Source organism: Mugil cephalus, chromosome 13, assembly GCF_022458985.1.
Source record: "Mugil cephalus isolate CIBA_MC_2020 chromosome 13, CIBA_Mcephalus_1.1, whole genome shotgun sequence".
Classification (NCBI taxonomy): domain Eukaryota; kingdom Metazoa; phylum Chordata; class Actinopteri; order Mugiliformes; family Mugilidae; genus Mugil; species Mugil cephalus.
The window spans coordinates 4,967,981-4,995,452 of NC_061782.1; the positions used below are offsets into that span (position 1 = coordinate 4,967,981).

A 27,472-nucleotide genomic window follows, 5' to 3' on the forward strand; every position below is an offset into this window, starting at 1 on the left:
GTCTTTTTTGGAATGATGTGCCATGAGAAGCTGGGTCATGTGTGGGACAGACTAAAGGCTTCTTTTTGGGAAATAGAAACTGATGTATAATGTGAAACCTTGTTGGCAGGTGGCTGAAAGGGACGGGAATCCAACTGAAAAGCTGTTACAAGAAAAACAGGATAAGACTTCTTGTAACTGAAGGGATTTTGTTGAATCGTTTAGGGTTATGTTTAACGTTATAACCACTGACAGAAGTCATTCACTGTGACAGTTCATTGTTCTGCTGGGAAACGTTTGAACCTGGCATTCATTCATGTGGATGTTTCTTAGACATGTAGCACCCACCTACATCAGACCAGACACCTTCCACCCCATAGCAACGACACTTCCTTGATGGAAACAGCCTGACAAACACACAGAAACACTCAAAAAATGTGTTGACGTGGCCTCCAAATTCACTAGATCCCAAACTGATCAAGTATCTGTGGGATGATCCACAGAGTTCCCCTCCCTCCCCTCAACCCCCACTAACAACAGAGCATCCTCCGAAGGCCCGTGTCCATTCTCTGTTGAGTCACAACTGTTTTGGAATCACAAGGGAGACCTTCACAATATTAGGCAGGTGGTCATAATGTTACGCCTCAATCCGTCTACAATGTAATAGTATAATACAGAAAAATAAAACTAGGAGCGTATTAACCGAAGGCTCCAGATCCACGAAGGACCGATGAATGAAAGTCATCTTGTCGCCCTTTGTCCGCAATGAAGGGAACAAACGAAGGCCTCAGGGCCTGGTCCACTTATTGTGCGTGAACTGACACATAAGCAGGGGAATATGGGTGTTCCCCTTCCCAGAGGTTTAAGATGTCAGGGCTGTGCGTGATTTGGTGGTGGAGGGCCATTGTCCCGAGTGGGGTGGAGGAATTAAGGCCGTGGTGGTGGTGGTGGTGGTGGAGGAGAAGAAGGCGGAGGAGGAGGCGATTCTGAGGACACGGACGAAGAGAAGGAGAGCGGGTCCAGAGGAGGTGAGTGTGCGCTTGAAACCACGAAAGGGTTCGGACGGGACCGGGAGACGAGGAAATATGAGGTGAGTGGAAATCACCTTGCTTCTCGTCGTGCTGCTGCAACTGTAAGAAAAACCTGATTTCATTTGCTCTGTTTCGTTATTTTATTTTATTTTTTATTTTTTCCAGTGAATTGAGTTCTTAATTAAGTAACATCCATGGATTTAATATAGTGTGTGTCATTAAATACTCACTTTAAATTCACTCATGTTCTCGCTATTAAAATGCAACATTTACACTGTTAAATGTACAATTTAAATTACAAGTCATTAATCTTACATGATGTGCAATAAAGTTATGGACGCTTGAATTTTAGAACAATTAGCATAGCTTAGCATAAAGGTATGGAGGAGTTGCTGCAAGCTCAGCTCTCTGTAAAGATTAAATAGTTCTACCTAGCAACATGTCTAAAGCTATTTCTCACCTTTAAAATTAGTTTAAATCAGCTTGTGAAAACTATAATTTGCAGTATGTGTCATCATTTCCTGAAATTTCAATTTTTTTTTTTTTTTTTGTATGATTATACAAACAGGATGTTTATTAGTGAAGCTTAGCTACACTTACAACATACAGGACATAGTCTGTGTGCAAAATTCTAGCTATAAATAGTAAGAAAAACTTTGGAAAAGCTTAATGTTGCATCGATACAAAAGGTAAAAGAGAAACTTATGAGCGGGTGCTTTACTGTGCACAACATTTCCATACTGTTCCTGAAGTTTCCTTCAGGCTATGGGTGTTGATTGTTTAGTTTGATGGAAGCTGTTCTACGCATTTACCGTCCTGTAACCGCAATGCCTCAAGAGAAGATTTACAGCAGGCGTGTCTAATATTCCCGTAATAGGAGTCATCTCCGTTTTTTTGTTTTTGTTTTTTTTTCCACTGGAGACGCAGACAATAGCGCTGCAAGACCTGAAGGGAGCGTTGGCATTCAACTGGAAACCCAAGCACAAACTAACAGGAGCTGTTTTTTTTTTTTATTATTATTCTCATAATCACAACCTCCCTTTTCCCGTTGAAACACTTTGGAAGCTGAGGGGAAAATCGCTTTGTAAAACCGAGCGCTACTTGTGCCTTTCAGCAAAAATCGGCTCTCGTATTTCCTGTAATGACTGATGAGTTTCTGAAATAATGTTTCAAACCTATGTACATTTATTATAAGATCGTGTACACCCCCAGATTGCAGGCCTGTAGAGTACAGGTTTTTAATGAAATCTTAGGCCTGTAAATTATAAAAAAAAAATAATCATCTAAATGTCTGACCCTCTTCAAAGGGACAGTTTACTTAAAATGGGAAATCCACTTATGGAGCAGAAGGGAAGTGATTAGAAAAAACTTCAAAACAAAAATCTCAATGGCTCAACGGAAGAAGTCATGTAGGATTTTGGCATTTATTTTTAGGTGACGTAACCTCCGTTATTGCAAACTTTGCATTTTCACATTATTTCTGCACTTTGCGAGATTGAGTTCATTATATAAATAATTCTTTATCACATTCACACATGTAACATTTCAGGAGTTATTTGTGACTTCGTTCGGAGAGTGATTTTGGTTCCTGTGTTGTTGTGATTGTCCTGCCGCGTTGATTAAAGAAGAAACGGCTGCTATGCCAAATTATAACCCAGGGCTACAGTGACATTAAATATCAATTATCACGTCAAATCTGCCATTTCTATTTATATTACCTCCAATCACTTCTTTTAAAGTTGCTACTTTTTGGGGAATTAAATCCTGAATATTGGTTTAATTTAGTAACGTGTTACAAAAAGATAACTGACTATGGTATATTTATTACATTCCTTAGCTTTTGAGGTGAATAAATTGTGCATTTTGATGGCAGTTTCGTCATTTGCAACCTCTTTCATATTGTAAATTAATTACTGTGACCCGTTAAATGGGATTAAATGGGATTATACCAGGTTCTAAGAAATCACACAACTGAATCACATGTGCACAAATCGCATCTGTTTACATTTGAGAATGAAGGAAGAGCTGAAAAACAGTAAATGACCTCTTTGGGTGGGCGAGTCCAGATTCCTTTATTCTTAAAGAAGTCGTCTGTGTGTTACGCCGTCCCTGATAACAGACACACGACCATTGTTCAGAGGGATGAAAGTAGGCTGAGGAAACACAAAGCACATAAATAAAAAAAGAAAAGAGATAACACACACTCTGTAATTCGGTCAAATCAAGGTTTTACATGTTTTCTTGGAACACGGATGGATGACATTTCATGCAACATAATCCTCCAGGTGCATGTTCCTATTATACACTCACCTCCCACATCATTAGGTAAGGCAGTGTAAAATTAATGCATTCTGCTGTAACAGTCCTGCACTAAATCCTCCTTCATGACTGCAATAATGTTCAGTTTATGTTGAAGAAAGGTGGTAATTCAACTGTATGATCATTGGGGAGGATGTAGTCGTACAATATAACACAAGCCATTAATACAACAAATCACTGCCTCCAAAACAAAAGCACAGTATCTCTCAGTTACCTGAAATGAATGCTGAACACCTACAAGAAGATTTGATTTAGTGCAGGACTGCTGTATTAGAATACATTTGTTTAAATTTGCCAAGCTCTAAAGCGAGTAAGTGCTGTATTTTGAAAAAAAGCCCTACATCAGTCACTGTGGATGAAAGTTAATTATGCCTGAATTTAATAATAATAATAATAATAATGTTTCTATATATAGCTACAAGGATAAAACAAAAACGGGAATATAGCAAGCGCAGAACGTTTCTAGAAACCTAATTCTCATTTTATTTTATTCTCTTCTTTGTCCTCACAGGTTTCCACTCTTGTGGCTGTTGAGTCTGTTTGCAGTGGTGAGATACTGCAGTGCAGGTATCCGGCATGTTTTCTGAGTTACCAATGCGGTGTTGACTTCAGTGTTCCTTACTTTTTCTCTGCTTCTTGTTCTTCTGCAGTTGCTGAGCCGAGGGAATGCATAGCGGCGGGAATCCAATGCCACCCCAACGCCGACTGTCTGAAGGTCACAAACAACTTCACCTGCGTGTGCACAATGGGATACCAGGGAGACGGTCTGGTGTGCAGTGATATTGATGAGTGCCTCAGTGGCCTGCACAGGTGTCACCCGATGGCGCGCTGCAATAACACCCTAGGCAGCTACAGCTGCTTCTGCGTCGCTGGGTACAATGGAGATGGCACCAACTGCCAGGACATTGACGAGTGTCAAAAAAATAACGGAGGTTGCCATACCGATGCTGTCTGCACAAACACGGAGGGGGGGCGACAGTGCCAGTGTAAACTTGGCTTCAAGGGTGATGGCTTCGAGTGTGCGGACGTTAATGAGTGCACCAAACAAGGGACCTGCCACTGGAACGCCACCTGCACCAACAACCCTGGGTCTTACGTTTGCACCTGTAATGCTGGATACAAGGGCAACGGAAACTACCTGTGTCTCGATGTGGATGAATGCTCCGAGACCCCTTTTGTGTGCTCTTCCTCGCTTGGCTACAAAGGCTGTAAAAATCTGCCAGGGACGTACCGCTGCACGTGCAGCAGTGGCTTTGAAAGTAACGGACAGAGCTGCGTGGATATTGACGAGTGCGCGGCCAGTACTTGCAGCCTGTATGCAGACTGCGTGAACACCATGGGGTCGTACAGGTGTACCTGCAAAGCGGGGTTTGTGGGAAATGGGCTGACCTGCGCGGATGTAGATGAATGCAGTGCAGCCAATGAATGCGACCCCAGCGCCGCTTGCATCAACAGGCTGGGCAGCTACGAGTGCTCCTGTCTGGAAGGTTTTACCGGAGATGGACGACGGTGTGAAGACATTAACGAGTGCGCGAGAGCTGACACCTGCCCTTCCACCACCACCTGCGTCAACACCGGCGGGTCGTATTACTGCGACTGTGGCACTGGCTTCTTCTTCAACACCTCCAAGTGCAGCGATATTGACGAGTGTGCGACAGGCCGCTGTAGCCCCTACGCAGATTGCACGAATTCGCCTGGTTCCTTCTCTTGTCGGTGCATGGCAGGGTACAGAGGGGACGGTTTCAACTGTGTGGATGTGGATGAGTGCTCACTGACCAAGCAGTGCCACACCAACGCAGTGTGCCTCAACCTTCCCGGCTCCTACAACTGCACTTGTCGGAAGGGGTTCTCTGGAGACGGGGTGACGCAGTGCAGTGACGTGAACGAGTGTCTGGTAGATAACGGAGGTTGCAGAAACAAAGCCACCTGCCTCAACACTCAGGGTTCCTTCTCTTGCCAGTGCCTGCCAGGTTTTGTCTTGATTAACAAGACTCTCTGCCAAGATATAAATGAGTGCAATGAGACGCTGAGCAATCCATGTGGAGTGAACGAAGTGTGCAGAAACACCGATGGATCGTACGAGTGCCCCTGCCGGACCGGGTACTACCGCCCTGCCAGCAACATGGGCTGCGTTGATATGAATGAGTGTAGAGACGACCCATGCCACGTCAACGCCACGTGTCTCAACACCGTCGGGTCGTACGCTTGCACCTGTAAACGAGGCTTCATGGCGAACGGCACCCAGTGCGTGGATATAGACGAGTGTTCCAGGAAGGGAACGTGCCACGCTCAGGCCGTATGCACCAACTTTATGGGGGACTTCTCCTGCTCCTGTCATCAGGGCTTCTCAGGGGATGGCTTCTCCTGTCAAGATGTGGACGAGTGCTCCGCGTCTAACGCGACCTGCCCTGCCTTCTCAGAGTGCATCAACTCCCCGGGAGCTCACGTTTGCTCTTGTTTGAATGGTACAATAGCCCTCAATGACACCTGTGTGCCCCCTAGTCCGCTGTGTGACCCCAGTTGCCACAGTCATGGCCTGTGCCACAGTTCGTCCACTGGATACCAGTGTGTTTGTGACCTGGGCTTTGGCGGCGATGGACTGACCTGCTATGACATAGATGAATGTCAGAGGGAAAATATCTGTCTGCAAAATGAAACTGAATGTGTGAACATTCCTGGATCATATTCCTGTGTCTGCAAGCAAGGCTATACTCTCAATGGAACGCAGTGTGTTGGTAAAACAAACTTTTAATTTTTTTTTGTGATCAATCTACAGAGTCTGATGAAATAGATCTTTCTATCTGGAAAATGTGAACAACATCTACACAAACCAAAAAGTAGGGGATCCTAATAAATTCAATGCAAAGGCAGTTTTGCAAAGGCAATATAATGTCTAAGCGCACTATGGACAAGATGTCACATTTAAAGTTACCAGATTCATGATATGTATATATTGTTTGGATGATAAGATGCCCCATACTCTCTAATATAAGAAATCATATAGAGGCGTCTATTTTGAATATTTGCACATGCCCTCCTTTGTATTTGATGATACCAGGCCCCGAAGATTTATTGACTTCACTTGTAAATAAATATCCTTCCATAAAATTGTTCTGATAAGGGATTATTATCCTCTGCTGGGAACCTAATTATCTTCCTGTCCCTCCCCCCCCCTTATCTCCCTCCCATCTGTGCATTACCTTTTTAGATGTGAACGAATGTGAGACAGGGCTGCAGGAGTGCAGTGAGTTTGCCCAGTGTGTCAACACAAGAGGCAGCCATTCCTGCTTATGCCTCAGCGGTTTCACAGGAGACGGGAAGAACTGCTCAGGTAAATATCATTTCATCATTCATCCACTGTAGAGTTTAGTTCTTTTGCAGCTACTCTCGAGTCTTCTTTTAGCATCATGTGGGGCTGTTTCCTTGACACTGTCCCATTTTGGATAAATTATAGACTTTGATGAGTGCCAAGTCCAAAATGGAGGATGCCACCCAGTTGCCAGCTGCACTAACGAGCCTGGATCTTTCGCATGCGCCTGCCCACGTGGCATGGAAGGCAATGGCTTTGACTGTCGGGATGTGGATGAATGCGAGAGGAACTCCTCCTTGCCAAACAACTGCAGTGCCCAGGCGTTGTGCCTCAACACCAACGGGTCCTACCACTGCCAGTGCCAAGATGGATACCAGGGTGACGGCTTTGTTTGCGATGATGTGGATGAATGTCAACTGGCCGCAACCTGCAGCGCAAACATGACCTGCATTAACATTCCCGGTTCCTACAAGTGTTCATGTGTCTTGGGAACGTTGTACAATGAGGGCACATGCGTGAGTGAAGCCACCTGCCTGAACGCCAGCAGCAGCTGCCACCCACTTGCCAAGTGCCACCCGTACCAGGGCTCCTTCTACTGCCAATGCACTCATGGGTATGAAGGAAGTGGCACCGTCTGCACGGATGTGGACGAATGCAAACAGTTGCGTGACCAAGCCTGCCCTGCTTTCTCCTATTGCTTCAACACAAATGGCTCCTACATCTGCGACTGTTGGGATGGCTTTCAAGAAAATGGGACACACTGTCAGGACATAGACGAGTGTGCGACGGGGAACTTCACCTGCCCTGACAACAGTACTTGTACTAACCTGGAAGGGAGCTACAACTGCACCTGTGACCCGGGCTTTGCAGGAAATGACTCCCTATGTTTGGACATAAATGAGTGCTCCCTCGGCTTGTACCAGTGTCCTAACTTCTCCAGCTGCATGAATACAGTCGGGTCGTCCGTATGTGAGTGCTGGGAAGGCTACCAAGGAAACAACACCTTCTGCGAGGATATCGACGAATGCCTAGACAACTCCACCTGCCCTGCTCACAGCATGTGCATCAACACCATCGGAAGCCACCTGTGTTTTTGTGACTCAGGGTTTTCCAGCGTCGGCGACTTGTGTGTAGACGTCGATGAATGCGGTGACAAAGAGCTGGGGGAGCTTTGTGCCAACGGGACATGTATGAATGCTGCCGGCTCATATTACTGTGAATGTGACACTGGATTCTGGAGTAATAGGACAGAGTGTCTGGATGTGGATGAATGTTCAGACTCCCTCAACTCTTCAGTTTGCCAGCGCTATTCCACATGCGTCAACATCCCCGGGTCTTACCAGTGCCCCTGCAATGAAGGTTTTATTCTGAATGGTACAGAGTGTCAGGATGTAGATGAGTGTCACGACCCAGGCGGCGCACCATGCCCTGAAAACTCATTATGTACCAACACAGTAGGGAACTTCTCCTGTCTCTGCGCCCCTGGCTACAAACAGACTAGCTTGGGCTGTGAGGATGTCGATGAATGCGAGAATAACACCGCCTGCCGCTCTGACGAGGTGTGTGCAAACCTGCCCGGAGCATATAACTGCTCTTGCCCTTCGGGATATCACGAGCAGAGGGAGGCGTGTGTTGACACTAACGAATGTGAAAACTCACCTTGCCACCCGTTGGCACGTTGCTGGAACACACCCGGCTCCTTTTCGTGCCACTGTCCCACGGGCTTTTACGGGAACGGGTCCTGGTGCAACGACGTGGACGAGTGCGTCGCCCTGACCAAGCCGTGCCACCCTCTTGCTCGTTGCCACAACACCCCCGGGTCATTCGTGTGCGCGTGTTCGCCCGGCTTCATGAGTATCGGTCCACTGTGTGTAGACACCGATGAGTGCCAGCAGAATAATGGTCAGTGTCACTCTGCTGCCACCTGCATCAACCACGTAGGAGGCTTCAAATGCTCGTGTAACCGTGGGTGGAATGCCACTAAAAGTAATGGTCATGGAAAAGGAGGATGTGTGGACCTGGATGAGTGTGTGTCACAGACACCGTGTCCTAGACATTCGTCCTGTACCAACCTGCTAGGGTCATACACCTGTTCCTGTCCAAGAAACAGCACAATGTGCACAAACAAGGGTTGGCTATACTTTTGTTATTCACCATTTCCTACTTCTGTGTGTGTTGGGCCTCACTTTATTATGTTGAAATTTTATTGTGCCGCTGCATTTCATTTTTTTGTGTCAAACATTAAAAAGAGCAACACTTGTTGTAGTTTATGGAACAGCTGTGAGACCGACTTATGATGAAGGCTCATGGCTTAATCAGAGTCTTCAAGAAACATGCTTTTGAAAAACCCAATAACCATTCACGTGCATACACATGAGGGAATTGAGCACCTGCAAAGTGGAATAAGGCCAAAGCTAATCACATATATCCACATAACTAGCATTTTTATCAAATCTGTGTGGTGTAAAGCAACTTCTGCAACTTATAGTATGATATTAACTGTCCTGAAATTGCAAATGATTGTCTTTCTGTGCTTCTTCCAACAGAGAGCACCCTGTACCCCTATGGGCCAGAGGCTGGAGATGGACAAGTAAAAATAGACTCAGAGGATGGAAACTCCCCATACATCACACCACCGATGGGTTTCCCTTTTCTGGGGAAACTGTATGACAGAGTTTATGTACGTTTCTAACTACACTTATGTGCAACACTATAGAAAATGCTCTTCTGAAGTGTTAGCAAATATTGTTTAATATAAATGATAAGTGGTACACCTTCTGTAAACTAAAAACTAGGCTTGTGACCTCACATTTTCCATTTCCATTTTTTTTTTATTTGCATCTGGGTGTGGTTTTATTTAAATTGATATTATTATATAATAACTAATGCACACAGCCCTTCACAATGACACATACATAAATACAGCATGGAATATTTAACAATATTTAAAGGTAGCATGGCATATTACAGTAAGAGCTTCTGATGCTTCTTTTGTTTTCCAGTTTTCTGATAACGGACTCGTCCAGTTTCAATCTTTGGCTGAGAACGAGCAGTATCTGCTCCCGTCTCCCTCGGCCACCGGCTTCCCCAGCGACATGAATGTGTCTCTGCTGGCGGTGTTCTGGGACGACGCTGACCTCACCCATGGGGAAGGAAGGCTGCACTATCAGGTTAGATGTCATTAAGAGTCTAAGGCTGGAATTAAGATGAATAAAAAACTAAATCCTGGGATGACCTGGTTTGTATTTGCAGTGCCATGCAACTTGTGTTTCCTGTTACTCCTTTTCCTGTGTTTACTCTTACAGGAATACCATGAGCCGGACGTGTCGAATGTCTACTCCCAGATAGTGTTCAACCGTACAGCCGAAGAAGTGACGAAGTTTGAAGCGCTGAAGAAAAAGCCTGCCTTTATCCCAGCCTGGATCCTCAAGATCACCTGGGACAACGCGATGCCCGTCTCCTACCAGAAGATCAACTTCTCAGAGGTTGATATTTATGTTCTCTGAAGCACAGTTGCTACCAAAACCGCACATTTGAAGCTCAAAAAATGCTGCAGGAATGTACCACACGTTCATAAATGATATTTTCTCTTTCAATACGCAGGAAAGGGGAGCTCTTTTTTGAGCTGGCCTGCTTAAAAACATTTGGAAAATGTCAACCCTTTTATCCCCTCATCATCAAACTCTCTCATACTATCAAATATGAACTGATTCGATATTGTTCCATTTACTAAATATGCTTGTCCCACATAAAACAATTCACATCTCGAGTGTGCATGATAAAACACACCATAGGAAAAACATCTTTCAAACTGTGTCTGACTCAGACTCTACCTGTTCCCGAAACCTCTTTCAGTTTCAGAGGAAGGGTGTGAAGGGGCAGGGAGTGTTATTGTTTGTTTACCTGCATGCCCTACTTTAAATAGCATTGTTATGTGCAATGCGAGCCTTTTTTTTTTTTAAAACTGTCCACTGAAAGAAACCGGTATTTGCAGTTTGTCAAATAAATTTGTTTTGCTTTGGCGCCACCTTGAGGTTGTTTCACTTTTTACGGTTCAGTGCAGAGTAACAGAGACAGGATCTGCCTCCGCATGCCTCCATCTAAAAATAACACTGCACAGACTGTGACGCCTGCCTTTTTGTATGTGAATCACTATTAAAAATGGGGAATAATAGAACTTCTGATTTGTTATCTCCAGAGTAACACTTTCCAGTGTATCCTGACCACGGATGGAGCGCGCTCCTTCGCCCTCCTGCGTTACGGGGTGATGAGCTGGGGCCCTGGCCAGAGGCAGCACCACGACGCTCTCATCGGCTACACCGACGGAAAATCTTCCTTCAAGGAGATCACTGTCCCTCCAGAAAACCTTTTCGGACCCGGGGGCAGATACAGGCCTCAGCAGGTGATAGGAACCATGGGTAATTTAGGCCAGCTGGTGTACGACTTGACGGGGCCGTCGGGGTCGGATCCAAAAATCAGGTGCAAGGCGTGGGCGGCGAAGGAGCCTGACCCGGCTGGGTGGACGAAGGTGCTGCCTTCCTGCCCCTGCACCCGCACCCAGGCTCTGGAGGACCTGTCGTTCATGCAGGACGCCACCGATCCGGATCCGAGGGTGAAGGAGCTGAGGGGTCAGCGGTGGGGGGGCACTGGAGGACACATCTTCCAGTCACTGTTGCCTAATAAACACGGCTCAGGGAAGAGGTGTGTGTACGAACCGGATGGTCCTCTGGTGGCTGGATACAACGAACGCTACTTCACTGAGCAAAGCGCGCAGAAACATATCGGTAATATGTTAGGTTTTTGGATTTTTGTAGGATTTAGCATTAGTCTGCACTAAGCCACACCTAGCATGAGTATTTTATCTAACATCTCTTTCCATCCAGACGAAGACCTCCTACCATTCCAGTGGTGTTGCATCGAGTCTCCTCTGTGCCACCTTTACCTCAGCAAGAGACCCCTGGACCGTTGCCAAGGTTACAGCTGGGGCGGCCCAGACGGCTGCAGCCACTCAAAGGCGTCAACGCAGGGTGTAGGTGAGGGAAACTCAATTTAAAACCAACAGTCCTGTGCACATACAGCCCAGCCATCTACAGTGTCTGTGCATGTTCATCCTGCAGCGATGGTGTACGGCAGCCTCCATTTCGTCACGTTCGACGGGACCGACTATTCCTTCAAGGCCCTGGGAGAGTTCGTGATAGTGCGACTCTCATCCAGCACCGGATCCAATATCTTCACCCTGCAAGGGCAGACCGACAAGCTGCACGCAGACGCAAGGGGGATCGCTGAAGTCCCCGTGGTGGTGCGCATGGCTGCCTTCCACCAGGGCATTGGCAAGGTCAGACTGAGAGAGAGAGAGAAAGCCGAGAGTGTGCGCTGAAAAGAAGTTATTTACTTTCTGGAAGTTAGATTAGGAAAATGAATTCCACTCTTTATGTTTGTGCGTTACTGTATGGATGGAGCTGCAGGGCCAAAAGATTAGACTGAGTTCGTTCAGTGTTTTTTGGAACACCGCATGCATAAGAAAATGTTGTAGTACACCGATCAGCCACAACATTATGACCGGATCATGCTTTAACCCAGCTCTAACATTCATGTTTTATTTTCAGATCGAATGGAGGTGCTCAGAGACGGGCGGTGGACTGCAGTTGTTGGTGGATGACGCTGAGGTTCCGGTGACCGTTGGTAAACACATACTTAAAAAGCTGTTATTACATGATTTAAAACAAGACTTAAGACTTTAAGAGTGATTCATCCTTTCAGGTGTCGTGCACCTGGGTGAGAGGGACTTTGCTGTGCGCTGCGAGTCGGTGAATCGCTGCGCTGCCGTGTACGCCAGCGGCCTCCACGCGGTGGTCTGGAGGACCGTAGGCTACATGCAGCTGTCGGCCATGGTGGAGGTGCCGCAGACCTTCTACAACCGCACCGTGGGTCTCATGGGCTTCTGGAGTACCAACCGCTCCGATGACTTCCTCATGTCCGATGGAAAGACCCTCCCATCGACGGACCTCAACCCCCCTCCTGAGGAGAAACTGTATCTCTTTGGCCAGTCCTGTGAGTTGGACCATAGACACACATAGACGTTTTTATTTGCTTTAGAAACAGAGGTCTTCAAGATTTTTCAGGCCAAGGAACCCCAAGCTGAGCCCCTACCTATTATATGTGTTCTATATTAAACTCAGCCCATATCATTCTGCATTCAGTATTAAGCTATTCAAATAATACACAGGTTCAAATATTCATTTGTTTATGTTCAAACAAGGGTGAAAAAACATGTCCTCTGCCTCCATTTGTCCCTTTACTGAAATATGTTGGACTCATGTTTATGTGTAAAAAATATATAAAAAAATGTCTAATCAACCAAAGATTTTGGGAAGACCCATGTTGAAGACCTATGCTTTAAAAATTGAGGACATTTTGACATCTTGATGTCTCAAAGCAGTGAAAAACAGACCCAGAAGCAGAACACAGATCCAAACGTTTGCAGTGCAAAGTGATATGATACTAGTAAATGTTCAATATCATTGATTTTCTTTATCGTTGATACCGTTACGTTATGTTACTTTGTGTAAATACACCCTAATGTGTCTTGTAAACCTAAAAAAAGTAGTGTATTTCAAATCATAGCTTCATAAAGAATACAGGACATCAGAGTAATTTATTTATTTATTTTAAACTCTGAAGTATATCGAATCGATCCGCGCGTCGCTAAAACACAGAAACACAACGAGTAGGAGAAAGAACACATAACAAAATATAAGCCAAGCAACTCTATATATTAACAACAAACCGAGAGAAGATTTTCAACTGAATCAGCACGTTTAGCATCTTACGGGTTTCTACAGATGCAGGATTCAGATATTTCACTTCTTTCATCACGCAAACTCTCACGACTGAATCAAATCTGGGCAACAAATCAGAGAACGGCTACTTTATAATGAATATTTCATGAAGCAGAGGTTTGAGCTAAGCTCTGGAAGGAGATTTCGTCTGTCACGCACCTACTTAACCTGGATTGACCTCTGCTTTACATATATATATATTTGTAGGAAGTAAAGCATGCAAGGGGCCAAAAAGACATCACAACAGCGGATGGAGCTGCACTGACATCCTAACCCCAGTTTATAGCTGCAGTCTGCCTCAGAGCAGCTTTTTAAAACCCGTTTTTACAAAAGGAAACCAAACCTCGAGCAGACGGGTCCCTGCGTGTGAGACGGGTTCTGCTGGGGTTGAGTTTTTCTTTCCCACCTTTACCTCAGGCTTATGTAATGCTTCTTGAGATAACTCGGATGGTTAATGTTATTTTATATAAATAAAAGTGAAACTGAATTATTCATGAACACTCCAGATGAGTTTGCCAACACATTTGCCCAGTTGATAATAAGTCAGTGTTCACTCGTGGACCCAGAGTCCATCTGGAATATACAATCACTTTATGAATGTAGAAGAGTTCAGGTTAGTGTTTCCTCGATGCTTTTTTAAAGCAAAATGATGTCTCTCCTCTATGTTTGTGGGCTTGTATTCCTAGGGTCGGTGCCAGGCCCAGAGAGCATGCTGTTCTCCACGCCTCCACAGACTCCGCTGAAGTCCGTCTCCACCGAGTCCCTGCTGGAAAGCGTCAGTCCCGGCGAGGTGGAGGAGCTGAGGCGAACCTGTAAAAACAGCATGCAGTGCATCCACGACACCCTGGCGACCGGCAGCTCCGACCTGGGCCAGCACACTCTGGACGCCCAGACGCAGTTCCAAAACCTGGCTCTGATCTATGGTACAACCGTCCACGTCTGGAAAAGCTTTCTACACTTTCATCATCGCTGGAGTTTTTTCTAACTCGCTGTTTGTGGTTCGGCAGGGAACATGCCCCCCCTGGTGACGGAGCCCATGGTGATCCACGGTCAGGTCAACTCTCAGGTCAACACCCAGATCATCGCTCAGGACCCCAACGGAGACCCCATCGCGTTCTCGCTGCTCTTTCCCAGGCCTCCGGGGGCTTCTGTCAGCAGAGGTGAGACACGCACAAACACTCGAATCTCCCCAAGAAGCAGAGCTCACCTCCCTCCCTTCCTCCCTGACAGAGACGTTAAAGATGACGTTTCTGTTGACATTCATTAGTGAGATGCTGTAGCCAGCGGTGCAGATGGGACATTTCCGAGCTGAGTCAGTAAATGGGTCACACACAGAGAGAAATACACAAAAGACAGTCTGGCAAATATGTTAAATGTACACCGACCAGCCAAAACATTAAGACCACTGACAGGACAACTCAGTATTCTGCTGGGGAACTTTTTGTGGATGTCACTTAGACATGTGGCACCAGGGGCATCACTAGGAGATGCACCCCCCCCAGGAGATGCACAGGATGTGAACACAAACATTTAACAAAGACTGAAAATGAATTAATTATTATTATTTCAGTCTGTTTTTAAACAGGTTGCAACACAACTTCCAACACTAACTATTAATAATAATAATTAATAACATAGAGGCATGACTTTTGCTCACAGCACAATAATTGTTAATATTAAATACACAGATTACACATGTGACTAAAATGGTTGCAATTTCAAGCCCTGAAAAATGTGGAATTTTTTTTGCATGAATTAATTGAATATTAATGAGTGGAATGGATTAGATAAGGATGCACTGAAGGGGCTACCTTACATTATGAAGGGAAAGGACATGGACGGATTTATGATCATATTTAAGTGATAATATATTCTGGGGTCAGAGTTAGGGATCAGTGTATAATTCGTGTTCTCATATTAAAAGGAAGATACCCACGATGTTCCCCTTTTCTTCCTGATCTACTTCCTTTGAGCTCTTGCTGTGCAGGGTTTACAGACTCTTGTCTCGTTCCAGGTGACGGCTACCTGACCTGGACGCCGCTCAGCACCGAGCCCGTCCAGCTGACCGTCAAAGTCAGCGACAAGCTCACCAGCTCCCTGTTCACCCCGATCCTGCGCGTCTGCAACTGCCTCAACGGAGGAACCTGCCAGCGTGACAGCATTGTCGAAAACCACCAGAAGGGAAAGTTCCAGGTATTTTTTTTTTTTTTTTTTGGTCTCGTCGGAGGTATTCATTTTGGAAGGATTTCTTACTAAGCCAGCTTATTCTCTGGTGCCTCCCAGGTGGTGGGGTGCCTCTGCCCGAAAGGATTCAGCGGGAAGTCCTGCGAGAACACCACAGACATATGTCGAGGCAAACCCTGCTTCCGAGGAGTGCGGTGCCAGCCAAAGTCAGAGCCGGGCCAGTTCACCTGTGGAGAGTGTCCTAAAAACACCGTGTCTCAGGGAAAAGAGGGATACAAGTGCTTTGAGCATGGTTTGTACCATACACGGAGATTTATTCATCCGATTAGCCCCGCCCCCCTACCCCTGCAAACACAGTAATTCTTGCTTGCTTGTGTGTCTTCTCAGACATGTGCAGCCCTCCTTTCCCCTTCCCCTGCCACAAAGACGCAGAGTGTCGCAGCACGAAACAAAACTACACCTGCACATGTAAGCCTGGCTTTGAGGGCGACGGACGCAACTGCACAGGTACTGAATGGCCTCACCGCAGAATGAATCCCCCCCCCCCACCCCCTGTTTATTTATCTACAGCGACTGAACCCAACTGTCTTTGTCTGTGCCGTAGATGTGGACGAGTGCGCTGCGCTCATGTCCTGTGAGAACGCCAAGTACGAGTGTAAGAACATGCCCGGCTCTTTTCAGTGCCTCTGTAGATATCAAAACGACAAGGACACGGAAGGATGTGGTACGTGCACATCTACATATCGAATACTAGTTAGCATTAATGGACACAAGTTTAGTCGTATGAGGTTGGCAATGGGGAAGATTCACACCTTGCATGAGTTCATTTAAGTCAAGTCAACTTTATTGTCAATTCTGACATGTGCAACATAACAAAGGATTGAAATTACCTTCCTCACAGGCCTACGGAGCAGCAGCTAAACAAAAAGTCAGTCGTGGTAAATGATTTTTGCTGCAAAAAAGGAATTTCAGGAAAGCAAAAAAAAATACATGTTATATTTTGGTCAGAGACAAGAACTTTGTGCTTATTTTAAGATTTGTTGTCAAGCAAAACAAGCTTAACCGAATGGCACATTTTTTTTTTCTTAATACAAGATGAGTTGATTGAATATGAGAAAATTTAGCAGATGCACATGTTACAAGTTGTGGGGAATAAAAGAAAATATTGTACATGATCAGTATAGTACTATACACCGATCAGGCATAACATTATGACCACCAATGTTACAGCTGATCGGTGCACAGTAACTCACACTGACTCCTCTTGTTCATGAAAACAAAACACGTGAATGAATCATTCGCTCTCAAACAAAAGACGCTTGATGAGAACTAAAACAGCAGAAATCTGCTCCTTTCATGTCGTGCATATATTCCACCGCGGAGTCAGAAAACCGTGCGTTTCCTCTCTGTACTTTGCCAGCATGTAACTACCTGAAGGTGCTAGTTAAGTGTCATGAAATGTCACACGATTAATTTGCATGCATGTGAAAAACTGTAATTATACTCCGCAGCACATTGTGTGTGTTAACTGTGTCACCCGTGTATATTGTAATTACGTTAATGTGTTTCTCTGCAGGTGACTCTCCCAATCCTCCAGGTAAGAGCTCCCATGTGTTTCCTTCTGCAGCTTCATTAGCTCCATCACAGCTACGCTCTTCCTATGTGGTTACCATGGTAAACATGCCCATACATGGCTTATTTAGATCATCAAACATCTTGTGTTGGCAGGGCATAACATGTTCAACGTCTCTTTGGGCTGGAAGACGAACAGGGCTGATGGACTCCAACAGGTGTGTGTTATATTCGCAACAAGTCACAAAGAAATAACACGATTTAACTTGTCACTGTGTTCGCTGGAGGCAAAACAGAGGGAAGCTTGGGGCGAACGCCGTCACTCGGTTAGTCAAGAAAATATCATCTTTCTGTATTTCTGTATTCTGTAGGTCAAACTTTTATCACATACCAGTCACTTCCAGGATTTGGTGATTAAAAGAAAGGATTGGAGTGAGACGATCAGAAGGGCACACACTTTTCCGTTGTTAGCTAGCTAGGCTAGTTAGCCTTGTGTCTCCTTGTGTGGGTTTCTAATTGTATTTTGCCTGTTTTGCAGAGTGGAGATGTGTTGGTTGACATGTAGTCGCATATCCTATCACTTCTTACCTACTGCTGTTGGCTAGGCTAGTTAGCTGGTGTCTTCTTGTTAGCTACTAGCAGTAGCCTGCTGTTTGGTTTTTCAGTTGGGCTGGGCTTCTAAATGCATTTTACCCATAGATTGTAACATCTCATCCTGTAATTGCTAGATAAAATAAATATCTAGTGCATCATCAGTTTCAGCCTGGATAACGTTGAGTTGGACAAAATTGTGACTGAAATTACGTTACATTAATCATATGATGAATTATTTGGGGGATTCTTGTTACATGTTAATGCTAATGCTAACCGCTAGCTATCCGTCCAAGCAAAAGTTACATTTACTGCGTTACCCTCCACACTGGTTCCACTTACTTCTAGTAATATCTTTGTTGGAGAGGCTTCACTTAATAAAGACCAGACCAGACTTCATCCCCTCTGTGTCCTTCTTTGATCAAATTGTCCATCCAGTGAGTGAGAGTGTAGATGAACATAGTCCCATCAGTCAGTAACACTCACAGGGAGTGAGCGTATGACTATATTCTTTAAAATAGCGTTTTTCTCATCCATTCTTGCCAAAACACCGGCGTTTACAATCTTTTGCGTCCAGCTAAGCCCCGCCCCTCAAAAAAACGTCACGCTATTTCACAGACCGTGAAGGGGTCTATACTAACATGTGTTTCCTGCTCAGCTGGAAGAAATTCTGACCCGGGGTTTCAGCAACAAATTCTACAACATCAGCATGAAAGAGCAGGGATCCAATCAGGGCCAAGAAGAATATCGTCTCGCCGTCTCCAGTGACACGCCGCACTGGTACATCAGGGACTATCTGGCCCGAGTCAGCAGCCACTACTCTTTCAAAGACGTAGAAGTTGATGGTAAAATACGTTTTGTTCATTTATCTGTTGTTTGGATCTGCTGTTACATTAAAGGGCACATAGATAGATAGATAGATAGATAGATAGATAGATAGATAGATAGATAGATAGATAGATAGATAGATAGATAGATAGATAGATAGATAGATAGATAGATAGATAGATAGATAATATAACTGAATATAAAGTATAAGAACATGCTGCCTCTCTGTCTCCAGATCTGGATGAGTGTAAAGCGAAGGAGGCAGTGTGCGTCTATCCCGCCCTCTGTTCCAACACCTATGGAAGCTACAGGTGTGTTTGCAACGGCACAACCGATGTGGATGAAACCCAGTCCTGCGTAATAGGTGAGTCTATAGCATTAGGACTAATATTAAGCAGGGGGCTAAACGAAACAGATTGCTTGGGTTTGTGTTATTTATTTTTATTTATTTTCCATGCATATACCGCGCTTTTCACTTTTTAAAACATTGTTATATTATATGTGTTGATGAGAGCATGAGCTTGTTGTGACTCGGGATTGACTGGTGTGTTACAGGCCGAGGGGAAGTGAGCGACGAAGAGGTGGACCTGGTCCTGGGTCTGGTCCTGGGCATCGGTATCCCGCTGCTCCTGCTGCTGCTCCTGGCTGCTCTGGCCTGTTGCTGCTGCCGCAAGAAGACCGTCACTGGAGAGTAAGTGAATTCACAGAGGGTTTGTTTTTAAATTTAGATACAGCGTGAAAGAAAAAACAGTGATTTCTATATCTATAAATATAACAGGTCATGTGTGACTTACACAGTCACTTTAGTCGCAAAAAAACAACAACTTTTAAACTAAAACTACAAAGTATGTTTTTATGTGTTACAGTTTAGCTAAAGATGGTTAAATACATACAAACTAATCAGCCACAACATTAAAACCACTGTCAGGAGAAGGTAATAACATTCAGTGTTCTGTTGGGAAACTTTTGGACCTGGTATTCATTACCTAGACCAGACCAGACCCCCACCCCACCCCATAGCAATGACACTCCCCAGCAGGATTCATCCTGACACACAAACACTTTAGGAACAACTAAAAGAAAAAAAAAAAAAAAACACGAAGAACAGCACGAGGTGTTGACCTGGCCTCCAAATTCACTTGCTCCCAAACTAATTCCAAAATTGACTTAGACAGACTTTAACGATCCACAGGGGAAATAACTTGGTCCGCCCGTAGAGGGGACCGGAGTCCGCTCTTTCACATTCAGCTCCAGTGAGCCGTCCCCAGCACATCTTCCTCTTCCCCCTGCACTGGCACTTCATTAGTTATTGTACAGTGTATATTGTCGAGTTGCTTGTGTCCCTCTTTTTGAGTATTTATTCACTTCATTCTACAGCAACCCTGTGTGTTGTTCTCTCTGCACGGTTGTGTTGCGGAAATTCTTTTGTCAAAAATGTCACTGGAGTCTCGTTTCAAAGCTCACTTTTACAGAGTAGATCGTGTCCTAGAATGGAGACAACACTGTTTGAGAGACAGGTCAACTAGTCATAACATGGATGTCTCCATGCTCCATGTGTGTGGGACCTTCCTCCTTCTATTTGGTGAAGAGACAGTTTAACCTCTGTATTTTTCCAGCAGGGTGACTGTCTTGTTTATTGACCCCTTGAGGATAATAAATATTTGATTGATCAAGTATCCGTGGGAAGATGCACAGATGCCCCTCGACTCAAACCATAGCACCCAGAGGACCCTCACACTAATAACACTGTGTTCCCAGACACCACAGGACACTTTCAGTAAGCCCGTGTCCATTCATAGTCACAGCTGTTTTTGGAGACCTACACAATATTAGGAATGTGGTCATAATGTTACGCCGGATCGGTGTATGTTCCTTTTGTCCCAAGCGTAGTTAACCTTTCTCTACCATGTGATGTGTTGCGTGCTTCGAAATTATCATGCAACTCTCCTTCCACATAACGTCCTGGGTCACGATCACCCGTTCAACTGGCTCTTGAATTCGTTTTTCTTCATTCATTCAGGGAAAAGAAAAGAAAACACACATTTACCCTCATTTATAGTCGCCACAAAAGGCAAAAGTATTTAGTATTTTGTAGCCGTAGGGAGAGCTTCGCGAAAAATATTTTGCTCCGGGAGCTGTTTAATTAATAATAACCGACTGTAGCGACATTTAGCTTCTTGCGTGGGTCTCTAAAATAATGCTGGCATTAACATTATTTACGCACTAACGGAGCGTTTTTCTTTTGGCACAGCCCTCCTGCTTGTACCTCCTCTTATCTGTCTAATTCTAAGAATACCAGTGTGGTCTCACTATTTATTTATTTATTTATTTTTTCATCCATACAACTCTTATCCAAACGCCACAGGCTGCTGACACACACACACGCCGAGCACAACATATCGTGCTTCCTGCTCCGTAATGAGCTTTACTGTCTCATAAAGCCCAGACTAAGACAAAGTCCAGGGCCTCGGTGGCCTCTGTCACGGGGCGCCGAGGCTCTAATGAGGAAATATAAACCGTGGTTTTTAGGTGGGTCAGCGGCTCCTCTGGGCTGGGTGAGGCAGGGTTCTTTTCAGGTCATCACGACAGATACTGCTGCAGAGGACGACACGCACACGCATGCACGCACATATTATGTATTTGCAGTGTGGTCAAGCATCTCTGCCCAGAGACAATCCTTCCCAACTTGAAGGCTTTAAATCTGGTCCGGGGTTCTGACGCTGCAGCGCTCGCTCTTTATCCTATTTAACTCTCTCACGCTGGAGGACGGACTGCCCACTCTCTTACTATATTAAACAAAAACACTTCCTACTACCAGCTTAGGTCAAGTTATGAAACTGCACTGCAGATAATAGAGAGTGAACCAAGGTAGTGATGAGTGTACTGTGAATCTTTGTTCACACTAGAGATGACAGTGGATGGAATAGGTGCCACTTTAGTAGCGTCGTCACTGGAGCACATGAGATCCTGAAATTAATTTTTGGTCGCTTTACGAATGCTTGTAAATGAATGATCTTGATCCTCAGGATAAAGGTGTGCGCTCTGTGTTAAGCCGAAGCTACTGACTCTATCAGGAGATCATAATCACCTTCCCCGTTTACAAGCCTCTAACAGGCTCTAATCAAAGACTCCTTAGGAGAAATAAACTGCGGGAGAAGTAAAATGTGTCATTGGCTGAATGCGTTTGAATTACACCGATGCATCATTTTTATTAACGCATTAAAACGTCCACCCAATGTTGTACTTGAAGAGAATAGGTCTTATTTTAACTGCTTAGATACTGGGTGGATCACTGCCCTGTGGACATTGATCCCTAAGGAGCCATGTTTACTTCCACTCCATATACACATATAATATATTGTATATTACACCAATGTCTAAAGACGTGTAAATATATAATCCATGAAATTACTGTTTACACTTTGCACTTTACTCATACAGTTATGTTTACATCCTCCATGGACAATTCGGTAAGTTAAAAGTCATTTGTATATACTTTGCTCCTTATAAATGTCTCATGCTTGCACGTCATGCTGCGCTACTGTGCCTTAAACTGCGCCCCAGGGACAATAAAGTTTTTCTGAATCTGAATCTGATCCCCTGGAGCAGTTGTGGGCAAACATTTTAGCTCACACTAAAATCTGACAGACGGGTTTGACATCCGAGTCGATGGACTCGGCTTTACGGCTTCAGCAAAAATCATTAGTGTTATTAGGAACTAGGCTAAATGAATGTGCTGGTTTCATAAATGCTCGATGGGCCGGATTAAACAGCCCATTGGACCATTGTGTGGCTGGCAGGCCGTAGTTTTGCCCTTTACTGCTCTGCAAGTGGTAGTGGTGAGGATACGGGAATTATTATTCAGGTTACAGATGATGTTTTCATGCAGAAAACTGACTTAATCATCCAAATATTCAATAGATTTTTTTAAAGGAGTAGTTCAGCATTTTTATTAATTCTTTTGATTTGCTCTTAAGATGAAGAAATGAATGAGGTTTCTAAAGGTGTTTGCAGCCTTCATGCTAAGCTAATTAGCTTCTTATCTTCCGTACAGACAAAAGAAAGATATCAGACTCTTTACGAAACTCCTGGACACAACCTAAAATGTCTATTATTTCTTTACATAGATGGAAAAATCTGTAGGTTTGTTATTTTTATTTTGAGGAGTCAAATCCACACAGCGCACGCTCTCATACATCGGATCACGGCGGGGGTTTAATACGCGGCCGAGTGAATGAAAATCCACTCTAAAGGACATCTCACGTCCAGATGTACACGCGCTTGAGAGAGTGCCTCGCAGAGTATCCGTTGTGCATGTCGTTCTTAGCCTCAGCGTGATGTACGGCATCTGGACCAAGTGTTAGTGGGCCGTGGAGGCGCGTAATCCCCCTGATGACTGGCCTGCTTTTTGTGCTATCAGCGGAGCGGACCCTATGGATGTAATGGCTGGGGGTCGGCGTCAGCATTGTGGGATTACATTGTTAGATTAGAGCCAATAGGCCGTCCTTCAGCATGGCACAGAGAACCAGATGCAGCCTGTGATGTGATGGAGCTGCTATGGCTCCGGTTACATGGAGTACCACAAAATGTATTCTACATTATGCATTTGTGAAGTCAACAATACGACAATCGACCTTCTAAAGGAATCGTTTGTCACAGTGTTTGTTTTGTTGTTCACATAGTGATTCACGGTGCAGCAGGTCTGTGCCGCCTGTAGCTCATTGTCATTGTTGAGGATGTGCATATTTGTACGGAGGACACCTGCAATCAGATGCAATCCAAAACATCTATCTGAGCTACAAATTAGACTGCAGCGAGCCTAGAGAAGCGTCTCTTTAATCAGCTTTAGCCCAACATTTCAGCCTCTTTCAACACTCCTGCGTGAATATGCATGAGCTGAGTTATTGTCTGTACTTGGAGCCAGGATCTCACTGCAAAAGCGCACACACACGCGCGCAGTATTATTAGCAAAAGGATTTACAGGCCCTTATTTCATCCACGCTATACACACATAAGTGCAAGAAATAATATGCACAACACTTTATTAGCATAGGTTTTCAACAGGGGGTCCGTGACCCCTAGGGGGTCCGCAGAGATACTGCAGGGGGGTCGCAAAATCTTTGGTTGATTAGACATTTTTTGTGTATATATATATATATATATATATTTCAGTTCCCAGGTGAAATCCCATGTATGTCAGGCATGTTTATGTTTACAGCAGTTGCACTCCACCCTACTATTTCACATGTTTGAGATTAAAAAAATGAATACTGAATGTAAAATGATAATAATAATGTATATTTATAAACAGCACTAGGCCGAGGTGAATATAGAACACATCCCTACTAAATCTCTCCATCAGTTTGAGGGTCCTTGACCTGAAAAATGTTGCAGACCCCTACTTTAAAGCATCTGGAAATGCAGACTGAATGATTTCCAATTTATTCCTGCATCCTGACCGACTCGTGTGTTTCCTTCCAGCCTCCCCCACTTGTTGCCGGACTACATCCAGGAGCAGCGCAACCCCCCACCCTTCAACTATTCCGACCCGGCCCTGCACTACATAACGCACTGCAGCCCTCGGATCATAGACAACGTCACACCCAGGCAGCGCACCAGATAGCACACGCTGTGAGAGGGCGCGCGCGCGGAAAATGAAAATGCACAGGTTTACAAAACACAAGCACTTTTTGGAGCCACGGTGCGCGTTTTTACAAAGACAAAGATGAATGACTCTTATTTATATTGTAAGAAGTAATTAAACCTGAGTGACTTTTAAGGTCGATTATTTCCAGTCCTCTCCGCTGAGTGATGGACCCGCCAGGTTTGAGCTGGAGGTTTTTTTTTTTTTTATTTTGTTTTGTTTTACGCCTGGACAACACTTTCAGAGTCAGAGTCTGACCCAGCAGAACCCGACAATCTGTTGGCTGGAGACGCTGATGAAAAGTAAACCACTGCAGTAGTCCACGGCTTCCAGCTGATACGAGGCCAACAGCCTCTGTGATTGCAACATTAGCATTTGCCAGGATACCTGTTGTCGGGCTCCTCTGTTCGTAATTAGAGTCAGTATCAAGCTGGTTGTGGTTCTCGTCCAGTTCCATATTTGGAAAACCAGCATCAATCATAACCGGCAAAACAAAGATTTATTTAGGTGTTATTATTTTGCAAACACAGCGCGGGTGTCACCGTTTCCTAAAATCATTCATGCGCTTTGGAAATTACACCAAATTATTATGCGTTGCTGGATTGTGCCACGTTCAATTAAGACAACAGTGAAATTAAGTGTTTCACCTGCAAGTAAAACTATGTGTAAACACAATGGAAATGTATAAATTCCACTTAAGCGGCGTCATTTCCAGAGAGAATGAAATACATCCTGAAACTGTAAGGATAAAAGTTTAAACTGAGGTTACATATCAATCTGAAGCTGTTGAATAATTTCGTAAGTCTAAAAAGAGATCACGCTACAATAACCACTTCCCCAAAAACATGTTTAAGCCTCTCACAAGCTCCAATCAAAGACTTGGAATTAAAGAACAGCTCTGCTTCTACAATATCGGTAATAAATATGCATCAGATTCAGACTTAAAGTCTTGATTTGCCACTGACTGTAAGTGCATCAGTTGTTTGTATGAGTGGTCACTTTATACAGATAAAGTATAACTGAAGTGGAGACGAGTGCCAGTATCAGATTTGTCGTTAATAAACTACCTAAGTGGTAAAATGTGCCATTGATTAACTGTATTTGAATCAGGACGGTGTATTAGATTATTGGACCATTATTACTAATGCGTTACCATGTGACAGAATATTAATGCTGCAGTGGAAGAGAAAAGAGCTGATCTTAACTACTTAAATACCGGATGATGAGGATGAGGATTACCGCCCCGTGGATAGTGATCCCTAAGGAGCCTTGTTTACTGTCGGTCCATTGGTTGTCTTTTAAATCGCTGGACTTTTATTTAGACGCCACTAAATGTTGGGGCCCTGGGTCATTGCTTAATCTCCCCAGTCTTCAAGAGTACATCACATGTGCAAATACACCGATCAGCCACAACATTAAAACCACCGACAGGATAAGTAAGTAACATTTAAACCGTCTTGTGACAATTTACTGTTCTTTTGGGAAACGTTTGGACCTGGTATTTATCAGACCAGACCAGATACCCCCACCCCATAGTAATGACACGTCTTGATGGCAGCATAGACCTCCCCCCTTGACCCACAGGACCTAAAGGCCCGGCATGGTGATGCACTATGGCCTCACAGCCACAAGGTTTTAGGTTATCGTTCAGCTGGCCGGGGCCTTTCTCTGTGGAATTTGCATATGCACGTTTTTTCTCTGCATGTTCCAGTTTTATCTCAGAGCGGCTTGCATGAAAAGGGTGACTGAACGCCACGTCTTAGCCAGTGTAAGCTGGAACAGGCTTCAGCCTCCCCGGACCCTCTAAAGAATAAGCGGTCATAAATAATAGATGGATGTTCTGTTCCATTCCAGTTAAACGGAAATACTCACGCAAAGTGCAAGTGTATCAAAATTGCATAAACGTACAGTACTTGAGTGAATGTCCTCAGTTATTTTCCATCACTACTTCTGATTAGCAGTTAATTACTAGCATGCGTTTTTGGGAGCTTCGTGCATTTTCTCCTCCAGCCAGCAGGTGGCACAGTTGAGGCTTCCACACAAAGCAGCTCAATCACATTTGTTTATGAGCAAGGTTTAAAGCAGAGAGCACTGTCACTGCTACACACTCACACACACACACACACACACACACACACAGATGACTCGACACCTGCTCTGCAGCTTTCATCTGGAAATGACCACAGTATGCAGTGGAGCCGGCAGCCCCCTGCAGAATGAGATCATCTGAGGGGGGCACGGAGCGCGGCCGCCCTGCAGGTCCCCGCCACTGCAGAGCCAGACCCGGCCTCCACTCCGACGGGGTCAAGGACAGGGGAGCCGATAAAAACACTCTCCCCCTGTCCCCCTGTCACCTCCTTGTTGCGGTAACACGCTGAAGCATCAACCTTGTATAACCTCTGCGGTGCTCTGAGGTCCTCCACTTTCACTTTCTGGAGAATTCACGGAGAGAATGATCTGAGATTATGCCGCGATGCTGCACGGTGATCAGTAGGGGAAACTTTTGTGACTTGGGATTTAAAAACCCAGTGCAAGCAGCGCTCCTGACACCTGTGCTGCACAAAGGCACGGCTAAAGGTAAAACCCAGCGGCGAGGATGAAATCACCTTCGGCGAGGCGAGCTCTGTAGTGCCGTGCTTCTGGAAGGCTCCGAGAAGCAATGTTTCATGTGCTGCTGAAGGCTGCAGTGTTTGAACTCCAGCTCCGACTGCAGCAGACAACCTGGAGGAGGGCCAGCGAGGGAACGAGGGGTGGAAGGAAGAAGGACAGAGTTGGATAGAGTCAAAGAGAGAAGGAGAACGGAGGGAGGGAGGAAGGTAGGACAGGAGGGAGATGAAAAGTGGGAGAGCAAAGATCAACAGTAGGGATTCAGTTTGACAGCCAGTAAGAGGTTTGTCCCTCGGATCCCCTGAAATAAAACAAGTGACATGTGCAGGTTTAGAAACACTTGATTTAGTAGCAGGCCCAACAAACACAAACACGCGAGAGAGGGAGGAGATAGAAAACTAAGTGCATGCTTAACACTATATCCATTTCATCACGACATGATTGAAATAGGCAGGGGATAGTGGGCCCGACCAAATCCTCTTATCTGATTTAAAGCCATTAATCATTTCTGCCTCATGATGCAATTTTGGAACACGGGCATTTTCTCAGTAACAGGTAGGCCAGAACG

The 27,472-nt window shown here is 44.9% G+C and overlaps 1 protein-coding gene across 1 annotated transcript; it reads left to right on the forward strand.

Moving 5' to 3' along the window:
* Positions 1-1,017: 1,017 nt before the first annotated feature.
* On the forward strand, positions 1,018-26,093 carry si:ch73-105b23.6 (fibrillin-1). Its single transcript, XM_047602213.1, has 25 exons — positions 1,018-1,069; positions 3,841-3,896; positions 3,980-6,064; positions 6,538-6,660; positions 6,784-8,769; positions 9,186-9,319; positions 9,642-9,809; positions 9,945-10,124; positions 10,838-11,423; positions 11,523-11,672; positions 11,757-11,974; positions 12,246-12,321; positions 12,400-12,690; positions 14,165-14,401; positions 14,486-14,638; positions 15,493-15,671; positions 15,762-15,954; positions 16,050-16,169; positions 16,267-16,386; positions 17,239-17,259; positions 17,391-17,452; positions 18,484-18,670; positions 18,889-19,017; positions 19,209-19,344; positions 24,135-26,093. The coding sequence occupies exons 1-25, from the start codon at positions 1,065-1,067 to the stop codon at positions 24,274-24,276; spliced, it is 7,737 nt and encodes a 2,578-aa protein (XP_047458169.1). The 5' UTR covers positions 1,018-1,064; the 3' UTR covers positions 24,277-26,093.
* The last annotated feature ends 1,379 nt before the right edge of the window (positions 26,094-27,472 follow it).